General features: G+C 51.5%; 1 protein-coding gene across 8 annotated transcripts in view; it reads left to right on the top strand.

Annotated features, from left to right (window-relative positions):
• Positions 1–11,758: 11,758 nt before the first annotated feature.
• LOC105494778 (paxillin) overlaps positions 11,759–13,598 on the top strand; it is a 57,753-nt gene continuing 55,913 nt past the window's right edge. For 4 of the 8 annotated variants that reach the window (XM_011763597.2, XM_071070974.1, XM_011763637.2 and 1 more), the window contains exon 1: positions 11,759–11,900. In XM_011763597.2, the coding sequence (XP_011761899.2) occupies positions 11,888–11,900 (13 nt within the window). In that variant the 5' untranslated portion in view covers positions 11,759–11,887. The remainder of the gene's footprint in view (positions 11,901–13,598) is intronic. The other 4 variants (XM_011763586.3, XM_011763620.3, XM_011763628.2 and 1 more) reach the window with 4 other exon arrangements.

Raw genomic sequence — 13,598 nt, forward strand, 5'->3', positions numbered from 1 at the left:
AGAGGCTCACGCTGGGCTGGCCACAGTGGCTCATGCTTGTAATTCCACCACTTTGGGAGGCCAAGACTGGACGACTGGTTGAGCCCAGGAGTTCGAGAACAGGCTGGACAACATAGGGAGACCCCCATCTCTACAAAAAATTTAAAACAATAACTAGATGTGGTGGCGCACACCTGTAGTCCCAGCTACTCAGGAGGCTGAGGTGGGAAGATCACTTGAGCCTGGGAGGTCAAGGCTGCAGTAGCCGTGTTTGCACCACTGTACTCCAGCCTGGGTGACAGAGGGAGACCCTGTCCCCAAAAAAAAAAACCCAAACAAAAAACAAAGTAGTGATAAATGGGTAAATGAGAAAACCAAGTTTCAAAACAATGTACAAAAATATTCAAATACATATTTAATGTTTTATATCTAAAAACATTGTGTGTATGTTTTTTGTGTGTAAGAGAACGCTCTGGAAAACATACAACTGGTCATTCTTTTTATTTTTGGATTATGGATTTTAATTTTCATCTTAGTTTATTCATTTTAAAATAAGTTTTTTACTTTAAAAGATATCTGTAGGTCTGAATCTGAAAGGAAATCCAATAAAAAATAAAATAAAAATAAAGAAGAGGTCTTTTTTTTTTTTTGAGACGGAGTCTCGCTCTGTCGCCCAGGCTGGAGTGCAGTGGCCGGATCTCAGCTCACTGCAAGCTCCGCCTCCCGAATTTACGCCATTCTCCTGCCTCAGCCTCCCGAGTAGCTGGGACCACAGGCGCCTGCCACCTCGCCCGGCTAGTTTTTTGTATTTTTTTTAGTAGAGACAGGGTTTCACCGTGTTAGCCAGGATGGTCTCGATCTCCTGACCTCGTGATCTGCCCATCTCGGCCTCCCAAAGTGCTGGGATTACAGGCTTGAGCCACCACGCCCGGCCAAGAAGAGGTCTTACTATGTTGCCCAGGCTGGTCTCGAACTCCTGAGCTCAAGTGATCCTCCTGCCTCAGCCTCCCAAGTGCTAGGATTACAGGTGTGAGCCACTGTGCTTGGCCATTTATTTGACTTTTTGAGACGTTTTCCTACAATAACCAACTATTGCTTTTGTAAAGAAAATGTCGGGCCGGACACGGTGGCTCAAGCCTGTAATCCCAGCACTTTGGGAGGCCGAGACGGGCGGATCACAAGGTCAGGAGATCGAGACCAGCCTGGCTAATACGGTGAAACCCCGTCTCTACTAAAAAATACAAAAAACTAGCCAGGTGAGGTGGCGGGTGCCTGTAGTCCCAGCTACTCAGGAGGCTGAGGCAGGAGAATGGCGTAGACCCGGGAGGCGGAGCTTGCAGTGAGCTGAGATGCGGCCACTGCACTCCAGCCTGGGCGACAGAGTGAGACTCCGTCTCAAAAAAAAAAAAAAAAAAAAAAAGAAAATGTCAACATCTATGTTGTAAGCTCTGGAACTGACTCTTCTAAATCTGCTTTTTTTCTTTTTTTTTGAGACAGAGTCTCGCTCTGTTGCCCAGACTAGAATGCAGTGGCTTGTGCAACCTCCACCTTCCAGGTTCAAACGATCCTCCTGCCTCAGCCCCCTAGCAGCTGGGATGACAGGCACATGCCACCATGCCCAGGTACTTTTTGTATTTTAAGTAGAGACGGGGTTTCGGCATGTTGGCCAGGCTGGTCTTGAACTCCTGACCTCAGGTGATCCACCTGCCTCGGTCTCCCAAAGTGCTGGAATTACAGGTGTGAGCCACCATGCCCAGCCGCTTTTTTTCCTCTTAACCTCTTTCTTCCCAACTTCAGTTAATGCAGTGCTAAGGCTAATTCATTAAGTGTGTGCTTAATAAATGTTATTCACCCAACAGATGTTTATTGAGCACCTGTTGTATGCCAGCACTGGGATAGAACAATGAGCAAATGGCCTCCACCTTTCTGAAGGCTGGAGTCTAAGGAGACAAACACAAATAACAAGTGAATAGGAATTATTATAATTATTATTATTATTTTTGAGACGGAGTCTCACTCTGTCGCCAGGCTGGAGTGCAGTGGTGAAATCTCGGCTCACTGTAACCTCCGCCTCCTGGGTTCACGCCATTCTCCTGCCTCAGCCTCCCGAGTAGCTGGGACTACAGACAAGTGCCACCACGCCCGGCTAATTTTTGTATTTTTAGTAGAGACGGGGTTTCACCATGTTGGCCAGGATGGTCTCCATCTCCTGACCTCATTATCTGCCCGCCTCAGCCTCCCAAATTGCTGGGATTACAGGTGTGAGCCACTGTGCCTGTCCGGAATTATTTAATGATAATCATGATGAGTGCTTCTAGAATGCTAAAAAAGGCCGGGCGCGGTGGCTCACGCCTGTAATTCCAGCACTTTGGGAGGCCGAGGCGGGCGGATCACAAGGTCAGGAGATCGAGACCACGGTGAAACCCCGTCTCTACTAAAAATACAAAAAATTAGCCGGGCGCGGTTGTGGGCGCCTGTAGTCCCAGCTACTCGGGAGGCTGAGGCAGGAGAATGGCGTGAACCCGGGAGGCGGAGCTTGCAGTGAGCCGAGATCGCGCCACTGCACTCCAGCCTGGGCGACAGAGCGAGACTCCGTCTCAAAAAAAAAAAAAAAAAAAAAAAAAGAATGCTAAAAAAAAAAAAAAAGATTTTATTTTTATTTTTATTAACTTATTTTTATTTACTTATTTTTATTTTTTTTGAGAGGGAGTCTTGTTCTGTCGCCCAGGCTAAAGTGCAATGGCACGATCTCGGCTCACTGCAGCCTCCATCTCCCGGGTTTGAGTGAGTCTCCTGCCTCAACCTCTTGAGTAGCTGGGATTACAGGTGTATGCTACCATGCCTGGCTAATTTGTGTATTTTTGGTGGAGATGAGGGGTTTCACCGTGATGGCCAGGCTGGCCTTGATCTCCTGACCTCAGGTGATTCATCTGTCTCACCTCCCAAAGTGCTGATTACCGGGGTGAGTCACTGCGCCTGGCCCCAAAAAAGATTTTAATAACAGAGCTGACATAGTTCAGCAGGTCAGGGAACAGTTTTCTGAGGAAATGGTTTTTAGGTTAAAACCCCCAAAATAGATTGGGCACAGTGGCTCACCCCTGTAATCCCAGCACTTTGGGAGGCCAAGGTGAGTGAATCACAAGATCAAGCATTTGAGACCACCCTGGCCAACATGGTGAAACCCCATCTCTACTAAACATACAAAAATTAGCCGGGTGTGGTGGCACACGCCTGTAATCCCAGCTACTCCGAAGGCTGAGGCAGGAGAATGGCTTGAACCCGGGAGGCAGAGGTTGCAGTGGGCTGAGATCATGCCATTGCACTACAGCCTGGGTGACAGAGCGAGACTCCATCTCAAAAAAATAAAATAAAATAACCCAAAATAATGATAGTTTTTTTTTTTGTTTTTTTTTTTGTTTTTTTTTTGAGACGGAGTCTCGCTGTGTCTCCCAGGCTGGAGTGCAGTGGCGTGATCTCGGCTCACTGCAAGCTCCGCCTCCCGGGTTCACGCCATTCTCCCGCCTCAGCCTCCCAAGTAGCTGAGACTACAGGTGCCCGCCACCACGCCCGGCTAGTTTTTTGTATTTTTAGTAGAGACGGGGTTTCACCATGTTAGCCAGGATAGTCTCAATCTCCTGACCTCGTGATCCACCCGCCTCGGCCTCCCAAAGTGCTGGGATTACAGGCTTGAGCCACCGCGCCCGGCCAATAATGATAGTTGACATTTAAAACTGTATTGTTCAATGCGGTAGCCGCTAGCCACATGTGACTACTGAGTAGTTAAAATGTGGCTAACGGCCGGGCGCGGTGGCTCACGCCTGTAATCCCAGCACTTTGGGAGGCCGAGGCGGGTGGATCACAAGGTCAGGAGATCGGGACCATGGTGAAACCCCGTCGCTACTAAAAATAGAAAAAATTAGCCAGGCGCAGTGGCGGGCGCCTGTAGTCCCAGCTACTCGGGAGGCTGAGGCAGGAGAATGGTGTGAACCCGGGAGGCGGAGCTTGCAGTGAGCCGAGATTGCACCACTGCACTCCAGCCTGGGCAACAGAGCAAGACTCCATCTCAAAAAAAAAAAAAAAAATGTGGCTAGCTGGGCCAGATGCAGTGGCTTATGCCTGTAATCCCAACACTTTGAGAGGTAGAGGTGGGCGGTTGGCTTGAACCCAGGAGTTCCAGACCAGCCTGGGCAACATGGCAAAATCTCATCTCTACTAAAAATACAAAACATTAGCCAGGTGCGGTGATGTGTGCCTGTAGTCCCAGCTGCCCAGGAGGCAGAGATGGGAGGATCATTTGAGCCTGGGAGATTTAAGCTGCAGTGAGTCTAGATCTCATCACTGTACTCCGGCATGGACAACAGAGTGAGACTCTGTCTCAAAAAAGAAAAAAAAGAAAAGAAAAGAAATGTAGCTATTTGGATTGAGATGTGCTGTACGTGTAAAATACACATTGGATTTTGAAGAACTTCATACAAAAAAAGAGTAAGATATCTCACTGATATTTTGTTATATTGATTACAAGTTGAAATGATAACATTTAGGATTTTTTTTTCTTTTTTTGAGACAGAATCTTGCTTTGTCACCAGGCTAGAGTGCAGTGGTGAGATCTCAGCTCACTGCAACCTCCGACTCCCTGGTTCAAGCGATTCTCCTGCCTCAGCCTCCCTAGTAGCTGGGATTACAGGCACATGCCACCAGCTAATTTTTGTATTTTTAGTAGAGACGGGGTTTCACCATGTTGGCCAGGATGGTCTTGATCTCCTGACCTCGTGATCCGCCCGCCTTGGCCTCCCAAAGGGCTGGGATTACAGGTGTGAGCCACCGTGCCTGGCCAACATTGAGGATATATTGAATTACATAAAATATACCATTAATATTAATTTTATCTATTTCTTTTATTTATTTATTTATTTATTTTGAGATGGAGTCTCACTCTGTCCCCCAGGCTGGAGTGCAGTGACATGATCTTGGCTCACTTCAAACTCCACCTCCCAGGTTCAAGCGATTCTCCTGCCTCAGCCTCTGGAGTAGATGTGATTACAGGTGCCCACCACCATGCCCGGCTAATTTTTGTGTTTTTAGTAGATCAGGCTGTTAGCCGGGCTGGTCTTGAACTCCTGACCTCAGGTGATCTGCCCACCTCAGCCTCCTAAAGTGCTGGGATTACAGGCATGAGCCACTGCGTCCAGCCATATTTTTTTATTTTTTATGTTTTGAGATGGACTTCTGCTCTTGTAAGCCAGGCTGGAGTGCAGTAGCATGATCGTGGCCCACTGCAACTTCCGCCTCCCGGGTTCAGGTGATTCTCCTGACTCAGCCTCCCAAGTAGCTGGGATTATAGGTGTGCACCCCCACACCTGGCTAATTTTGTATATTTAGTTGAGATGGGATTTCACCATGTTGGTCAGGCTGGTCTCGAACTCCTGACCTGAGGTAATCCACCCATCTGGGCCTCCCAAAGTGCTGGGATTACAGGCATGAGCCACTGTGCCTGGCCTGTTTCTTTTATTTATTTATTTACTTATTTTGAGATGGAGTCTCGCTCTGTCACCCAGGCAGAGTGCAGTGGCGCGATCTCGGCTCACTGCAAGCTCTGCCTCCCGGGTTCACGCCATTTTCCTGCCTCAGCCTCCCGTGTAGCTGGGACTACAGGCGCTGGCCACCGCGCCCAGCTAATTTTTTGTATTTTTAGTAGAGACGGATTTCACCGTGTTAGCCAGGATGGTCTCGATCTCCTGACCTCGTGATCTGCCCATCTCAGCCTCCCTCTTTCATTTTTTAAAGATCTTTTTTTTTTTTTTTTTTTTTGAGACAGAGTCTCGCTCTGTCGCCCAGGCTGGAGTGCAGTGGCGCTATCTCAGCTCACTGCAAGCTCCGCCTCCCGGGTTTACGCCATTCTCCTGCCTCAGCCTCCCGAGTAGCTGGGACTACAGGCGCCCGCCACCTCGCCCGGCTAATTTTTTTGTATTTTTAGTAGAGACGGGGTTTCATTGTGTTAGCCAGGATGGTCTCGATCTCCTGACCTCGTGATCCACCCGTCTCGGCCTCCCAAAGTGCTGGGATTACAGGCTTGAGCCACCGCGCCCGGCCTAAAGATCTTTTTTAGAGAGGAGGTCTTGCTGGTTTCCCAGTTTGGACTCAAACTCCTAAACTCAAGCAATCCTCCTGCCTCAGTACCCCATGTAGATGGGACTACAGTCATATGCCATTGCACTTGGCTAAAAAAGTTTTGATTGGGCCGGGCACGGTGGCTCACACCTGCAATCCCAGCACTTTGGGAGGTGAGGCAGGTGGGATCACCTGAGGTCAGGAGTTCAAGACCAGCCTGGCCAACATGGTGAAACCCCATCTCTACTTTAAAAACTATAAGAATTAGCCGAGTGTGATAGCGGGTGCCTGGTATGCACCTGTAATTCCAGCTGCTCGGGAGGCTGAGGCAGGAGAATCACCTGAACCCAGGAGGGAGGTTGCAGTGAGTCAAGATCACACCACTGCACTCCAGCCTGGGTGACAGAATGAGACTCTGTCAAAAAAAAAAAAAAAAAAGAAAGAAAGGAGGCCGGGCGTGGTGGCTCACACCTGTAATCCCAGCACTTTGGGAGGCGGAGGCAGGCAGATCACAAGGTCAGGAGATCGAGACCATCCTGGCTAACACAGTAAAATCCCGTCTCTACTAAAAATGCAAAAAAATTAGCCGGGCGTGGTGGTGGGTGCCTGTTGTCCCAACTGCTGGGGAGGCTGAGGCAGGAGAATGGTGTGAACCCGGGAGGCGGAGCTTACAGTGAGCTGAAATCGCACCACTGCACTCCAGCCTGGGTGACAGAGCAAGACTCTGTCTCAAAAAACAACAACAACAACAAAAAAAAAAAAAATAAGAAGGAAGAAAGGAAGAAAAAATAAGAAGGAAGAAACATAAATTAGCTGGGCATAGTGGTATGCACCTGTAATCCCAGCTGCTCGGGAGGCTGAGGCAGGAGAATCGCTTGAACTCGGGAGGCGGAGGTTGCAATGAGCTGAGATCACGCCACTGCACTCCAGCCTGGGTGACAGAGTGAGACTCTGTCTCAAAAAAAAAAAAAAAAGAAAAGTTTTGATTGCATATCTGGCTTGCATTCTGTTTCTTTTCCCCTCCTTTCTTCCTTCTTTTTTTTTTTTTTTTTTTTTTGTTGTTTTTTTTTGAGACAGAGTCTTGCTCTGTCACCCAGGCTGGAGTGCAGTGGCGCGATTTCAGCTCACTGTAAGCTCCGCCTCCCGGGTTCACACCATTCTCCTGCCTCAGCCTCCCCAGCAGTTGGGACAACAGGCACCCACCACCACCCCCGGCTAATTTTTTTGCATTTTTAGTAGAGACGGGATTTTACTGTGTTAGCCAGGATGGTCTCGATCTCCTGACCTTGTGATCTGCCTGCCTCCGCCTCCCAAAGTGCTGGGATTACAGGTGTGAGTCACCACGCCCGGCCTCCTTTCTTTCTTTTTTTTTTTTTTTTTTTTTGACAGAGTCTCATTCTGTCACCCAGGCTGGAGTGCAGTGGTGTGATCTTGACTCACTGCAACCTCCCTCCTGGGTTCAGGTGATTCTCCTGCCTCAGCCTCCCGAGCAGCTGGAATTACAGGTGCATACCACTATGCCCAGCTAATTTATGTTTTTAGTAGAGATGGTGTTTCACCATGTCAGCCAGGCTGGTCTCGAACTCCCTCGAGTGATCCGCCCACCTTGGCCTTCCAAAGTGCTGGGAATACAGGTGTGAGCCATGGTGACCAGTCAAGTTCTGTTTCTTTCTTTTTTTCTTTCTTTGAGATGGAGTTTTGCTCTTGTTCCCCAGGCTGGAGTGCAATGGCGCGATCTCGGCTCACTGCAACCTCAGCCTCCCGGGTTCAAGTGATTCTCCTGCCTCAGCCTCCTGAGTAGCTGGGATTACAGGCACTTGCCACCATGCCTGGCTAACTTTTTGTATTTGCAGTATTTTCAGTAGAGACGGAGTTTCACCATGTTGGCCAGGCTGGTCTTGAACTCCTGACCTCAAGTGATCCGCCCACCTTGGCCTCCCAAAGTGCTGGGATTGCAGGTGTGAGCCACTGTGCCCGGCCAGGTCAAGTTCTGTTTCTAGTGCTGAGTCAAGAGTGTTATTTTGTGGTGACAAGGACCATTCTAAGTACTAGGTGTGTAGTTTCTTATTTAGTCCTGAGGACTCTGAGAGGCAGCTACTATTAACTTTTCTATAGGGGAAGAAACTGAGACACAGAGTAAATTGCCCAAGAGGAACCACTAGCAAGAAGTCATAGGGTTGTCCATCTGCTCTGTTAATGTCATTTAATCTTTAGGAAGAATGAAAAAACCTGATTGATTTTATCAAATGCAAGGGACTGAATGTTCATATCCTTGAAAATTCATATATTGAAATCTAATCTCAATTCGATGGTGTTAGGTGAGGCCTCGAGAGGTGATTAGGTCATGAGGGCGAGGCCCTCACGAAAGAGATTAGTTAGTGCCTTTATAAAAGGGAACCCAGAGAGCTGTCTTGCCCTCTTTGAGCCATGTAAGGATACAAGAAGTCAACAGTCTGCCACCCGGAAGAGGGCCCTCCCCAGAACCTGACTGTGCTAGCACCCTGATCTTGAACTTTCAGCCTCAGAACTGTGAAAAAGTAGATTTCTGTTGTTTATAAGTCACTCGGTCTATAGTATTTTGTTGTAGCAGCCTGAACTAGACACCAAGTTTAATTGCTGTAGGGTGAGAGTTCAAGGGAAGAAGGAAGCCAGGGAGGAAATGGGGGTTTAGGAATGATTTACATGAGGAAATCTCTGGTGGGGACCTGAGTGTTCAAGTTCACCAGCACTGACCTCTGAAGCTTCAGTTCTCTTTAGAACTCCACGTACCAATGAGAAACTTGCTCATTCAATGGGTACCTCGGCATTTCCAGACCACACAGCTTTGAAAAAGAAAGGTTTTAGACCTTTGGAGAAGTAGTGTATGCCCTGGGGTTGGTCTAAGTCGTAGCAGTTTCACTTAGCCGTTTCATAACCAGGCCTTGGCATAAGCCTCCCCAGGTTCAAATCTCAGTTTCCTTACTTATTAGCTGTATGACCTTGGATAACTCAACCTCTCTGACTCTCAACTCTTCCAGCTGTAAAAGGTGCTAACAGTGCTCATCTCCTAGGCTTGTGGTCAATATTAAATGTCTTGTCTACAGACCTGTGCACATGCTATTCCACACAGCTGGGAGTGGTGCGTGGCTACTCATCCTTTTTTTTTTTTTTTTTTGAGACGGAGTCTCGCTCTGTCACCCAGGCTGGAGTGCAGTGGCCGGATTTCAGCTCACTGCAAGCTCCGCCTCCCGGGTTCACGCCATTCTCCTGCCTCAGCCTCCGGAGTAGCTGGGACTACAGGCGCCTGCCACCTCGCCCGGCTAGTTTTTTGTATTTTTTAGTAGAGACGGGGTTTCACCGGGTTAGCCAGGATGGTCTCGATCTCCTGACCTTGTGATCCACCCATCTCGGCCTCCCAAAGTGCTGGGATTACAGGCTTGAGCCACCGCGCCCCGCCTACTCATCCTTTATGCTAGCCACTTTGCTCTTTTGCATGCACCTTTAGATTCAAGAAGGTAGACATCATGTTAGTCTTATTCATCATCCCAGCCTAGGCAACAGAGCTAGACTGTGTCTTAAAAACACAAAAAACAGGCTGGGCGCGGTGGCTCACGCCTGTAATCCCAGCACTTTGGGAGGCTGAGGCAGGCGGATCACCTGGGAGTTCAAGACCAGCCTAGCCAACATGGTGAAACCCCGTCTCTACTAAAAATACAAAAATGGCCGGGCGCAGTGGCTCACGCCTGTAATCCCAGCACTTTGGGAGGCTGAGGTGGGTGGATCACCTGAGGTCAGAAGTTCGAGACCAGCCTGACCAAAATGGAGAAACCCTGCCTCTACTAAAAGTACAAAATTAGCCAGGCATGGTGGTGCATGCTTGTAGTCCAAGCTCCTTGGGAGGCTGAGGCAGGAGAGTCGCTTGAACCCGGGAGGTGGAGGTTGCGGTGAGCCGAGATCGTGTGCCATTGCACTCCAGCCTGGGCAACAAGAGCGAAACTCTGTCTTAAAAAAAAAAAAAAAAAAATTAGCCAGGCATGGTAGTACACACCTGTAATCCCAGCAGGAGGCAGGAGATCACCTGAGATCAGGAGTTCAAAACCAGCCTGGCCAACATGGTGAAACCCCGTCTCTACTAAAAATACAAAAATTAGCCAGGCATGGTGGTACACGCCTGTAATCCCAGCAGGAGGCAGGAGAATCACTTGAACCTGGGAAGCGGAGGTTGCAGTGAGCTGAGATTGCACTACTGCATTCCAGCCTGGGCGACAGAGTGAGACTCCATCTCAAAAAACAAAAACAGGCCGGGCGCGGTGGCTCAAGCCTGTAATCCCAGCACTTTGGGAGGCTGAGACGGGCGGATCACGAGGTCAGGAGATCGAGACCATCCTGGCTAACACGGTGAAACCCCGTCTCTACTGAAAATACGAAAAACTAGCCGGGCGAGGTGGGGGGCGCCTGTAGTCCCAGCTACTCGGGAGGCTGAGGCAGGAGAATGGCGTGAACCCGGGAGGCGGAGCTTGCAGTGAGCTGCGATCCGGTCACTGCACTGCAGCCTGGGCGACAGAGCGAGACTCAGTCTCAAAAAAAAACAACAACAACAAAACAAAAACAAAAACAAAAACAAAAAAACAAAACAAAACAAAAAACATAGGCCGGGCGCGGTGGCTCAAGCCTGTAATCCCAGCACTTTGGGAGGCCGAGGCGGGCGGATCACAAGGTCAGGAGATCGAGACCACAGTGAAACTCCGTCTCTACTAAAAATACAAAAAATTAGCCGGGCGCGGTGGCGGGCGCCTGTAGTCCCAGCTACTCAGGAGGCTGAGGCAGGAGAATGGCGGGAACCCGGGAGGCGGAGCTTGCAGTGAGCCGAGATCGCGCCACTGCACTCCAGCCTGGGCAACAGCGTGAGACTCCGTCTCAAAAAAAAAAAAATAATAATAACTACCTCTAGGAGGATTAATTTAGAGAATAGCTATATAGTGTCTGTCTTTTCAGACACTTAGTAAATGGTAGCTGTTATTATTACCCAATTTCCCAGTGTGGGGGAGCACTGGGCGTGACTTTCATGTCGTTTTCCCTTTAATGTCTAATGTGGGGTACCCTCTGCCCCATGCGCAGTTTTGGAAGAGGGTCTAGGGAGGGTGGATGTGTGGAAGTAATATTAAGAGAGATGGAACCACACAGGTATTGGGTTTGGGCCAGAAAGGGTGAACTGCGAGCTGCACTGCCTCTGGTCGATCCAGAGGGCGACCCCAGGAAAGGTCAGCCACGGGCTCCAGGCCTTGCCTGGTACTGACTTATGATCCTCCTGGGTGGTGACCTACAGGTGACAGACAGACGGACAGATGGGCAAAACTGACTCTCCAGTGGACAGGCATGTGATGACCGAGTGGCCGACGAATGCACAGACACATGGCTGACTGTGGACGGATTTGTCATCCGCAGGGTCAGGCAAGTGACTTTGAGAGGGACAGAAAGACGGATGGGAGTGGCTGGAGGCCTGGGAGCCGCCCACCTGCCCGCTCAGCCGCGAGGGGGCGCCACCGCCCCGCCCAGCGACGCCCACTGCCCGGGCTCGCGGCGGGGGCGGGACCAGCGTGCGCAGGGGGCGGGGTCAGCAAAGTCGCGGGGGTGGGCGGGGGCGGGGCGCGCGTGCACAAGGGGGCGGCCGGGGGCGGGGCGCGCGGCGGGCGCGGGCGCGCGCGGCGGCGGCGCGTTCCGTTCCGGGCCAAGGCTCGCGGCGGAAAAGTTGCGGGGCACAGAGGAGCGGCCCCGGGACGGGCAGCTAGCGCGACCCCGAGCCGGCGCCCGTGGTCCGGCCATGGACGACCTCGGTGAGTGAGCGGGAGGCCGAGGGAGGAGGAGGCGAGAGGCGCGCAGCTCCGGGCCGGGCGGGCGCCAGCGAGCGACGGGGGCCGCGGGATCCCACCCGCGGCGGCCCCGGCCTCAGCTCTCGTCCCTGCCGGCTGGGGCTCCGCGGGGCCGGGATCCCTAACCGGGCCTCAGTCCTGGGCCAGGCCGGCCTCGGCACCGACCGCACAGCAGCCACTCCCCGTCTGGGACGGCTTCACCTCTGGACCCCCGACCTCGGGGACCCACCCCCATCTCCCAGAAGGGCCCCAGGGACCAGCCCGCCCCTCCGGGACCCACCCTGTCCGCTGCAGGGACGGGACTTCCTGGAGCGGACCACCTCCTCAGCTACGGGACCCTCACCTCGCAGACCTCTCCCCACCCCCACCTTACAGATCGACCGCCCAACTCGGGGAGCAGCTGCCCGATCTCATGGGCTGCTCCCTCATTTCCTCGACCTGCTCCCCGTCCCGCCAGGGCTGCCCCCCACTTCACAGACTGGCACCCCCCTTCAGGGATAACCCCTCGGAGCCCACCCCTTTCATTTCACAAGTCAGATGCAAAAGCTAGAGACGAGCGTGTGATGACCACACCCCCATTTCAAAGACAAGTTTCCCAGTCTGCCTGCTCTCCTGACCCCCCACTTCAAATCTGGTCACCCCGTTTCAAGGACCCATCACTTATTTTCTCTCACTGCCCTCCCCACTCTGTGGACCAGCCCCTCAATTCACAGACCAGTCCATCTTCCGCGGTATCTAAGCCTAGAACGGTAATTTGGTGAGTCCTGATTCTTTCCCCACCCCCAGATTCTGGTGAAATGCCAGGGGAATGAGGTGGGAGGTGGGCCCCAAGGTATGGCCATCCCTGAACGTGTCCTGGCTAGCAGGGTCCCCTCCACCCTCTCTGCGTCAGGCCCTGCTGGAAGCCGCGCAGGTAAAAGAGGACAGGATGCCCAGAACAGAGTTGTACTGTTTTCCTGTTATTGGAGCCCCAAGGCTACTCTTTTCAGTCCAGTCTTGATCTGGTGTTAGGGGGAAAGAAAGCATCTCGTGGAAGCGACTCTAAACCCAAGGGGGTTGGTGTCAGGGTTCTAGGAATGCCTTGGGTGGCGTGAACGCAGGAGTGGGAGGATTCGTGAACGCAGGAGTGGGAGGATTCGCTCTCTCTCCCTCCCCTTCACGCCTGTAGCTGGAGGGCCTTGAGCTTGGGAGGTGAGGAGGGGGGACACGTTTCTTCTCTGTAGGAGCCTTGTCTTTCCTCTCTGGACTGTGGGTGGCTTGTGTGACCACTGATGCTTCCTCTGTCCCAGGCTCTGAGGAGTAGATTCAGCAGACAGGACTGATGGACCTCTACCAAGCAGCGCCGGGCACTAAGTTAAGACTGGCTATTTGTAGGCGCTGGACCTGACTGCTTCCCTCCAGCTTCCTTTTGGGATCAGGGTGCCCCTGAGATCCTGGAGCTGGGGGTGGTGTAGGGTCCTGCCTGTTTTGCAGAGTGAGATGGCTGCCAAGTGTAGTTCTACCTTTGGGTCAGGCTTGGCACCCATTTTTTCAGTGTGCTCAAGGTTGGCATGGCTTCCAGGCAGGTATTTTTTTTTTTTTTCACATAAAAATAGCTCAGCTGGAAGGAGGCTGGGGGATGTTCCTTGAATCCAGGATTTAAGAGTCTCAGTGCTTTCCCAG

The sequence above is a fragment of the Macaca nemestrina genome, chromosome 10, assembly GCF_043159975.1.
Source record: "Macaca nemestrina isolate mMacNem1 chromosome 10, mMacNem.hap1, whole genome shotgun sequence".
Classification (NCBI taxonomy): Eukaryota; Metazoa; Chordata; class Mammalia; order Primates; family Cercopithecidae; genus Macaca; species Macaca nemestrina.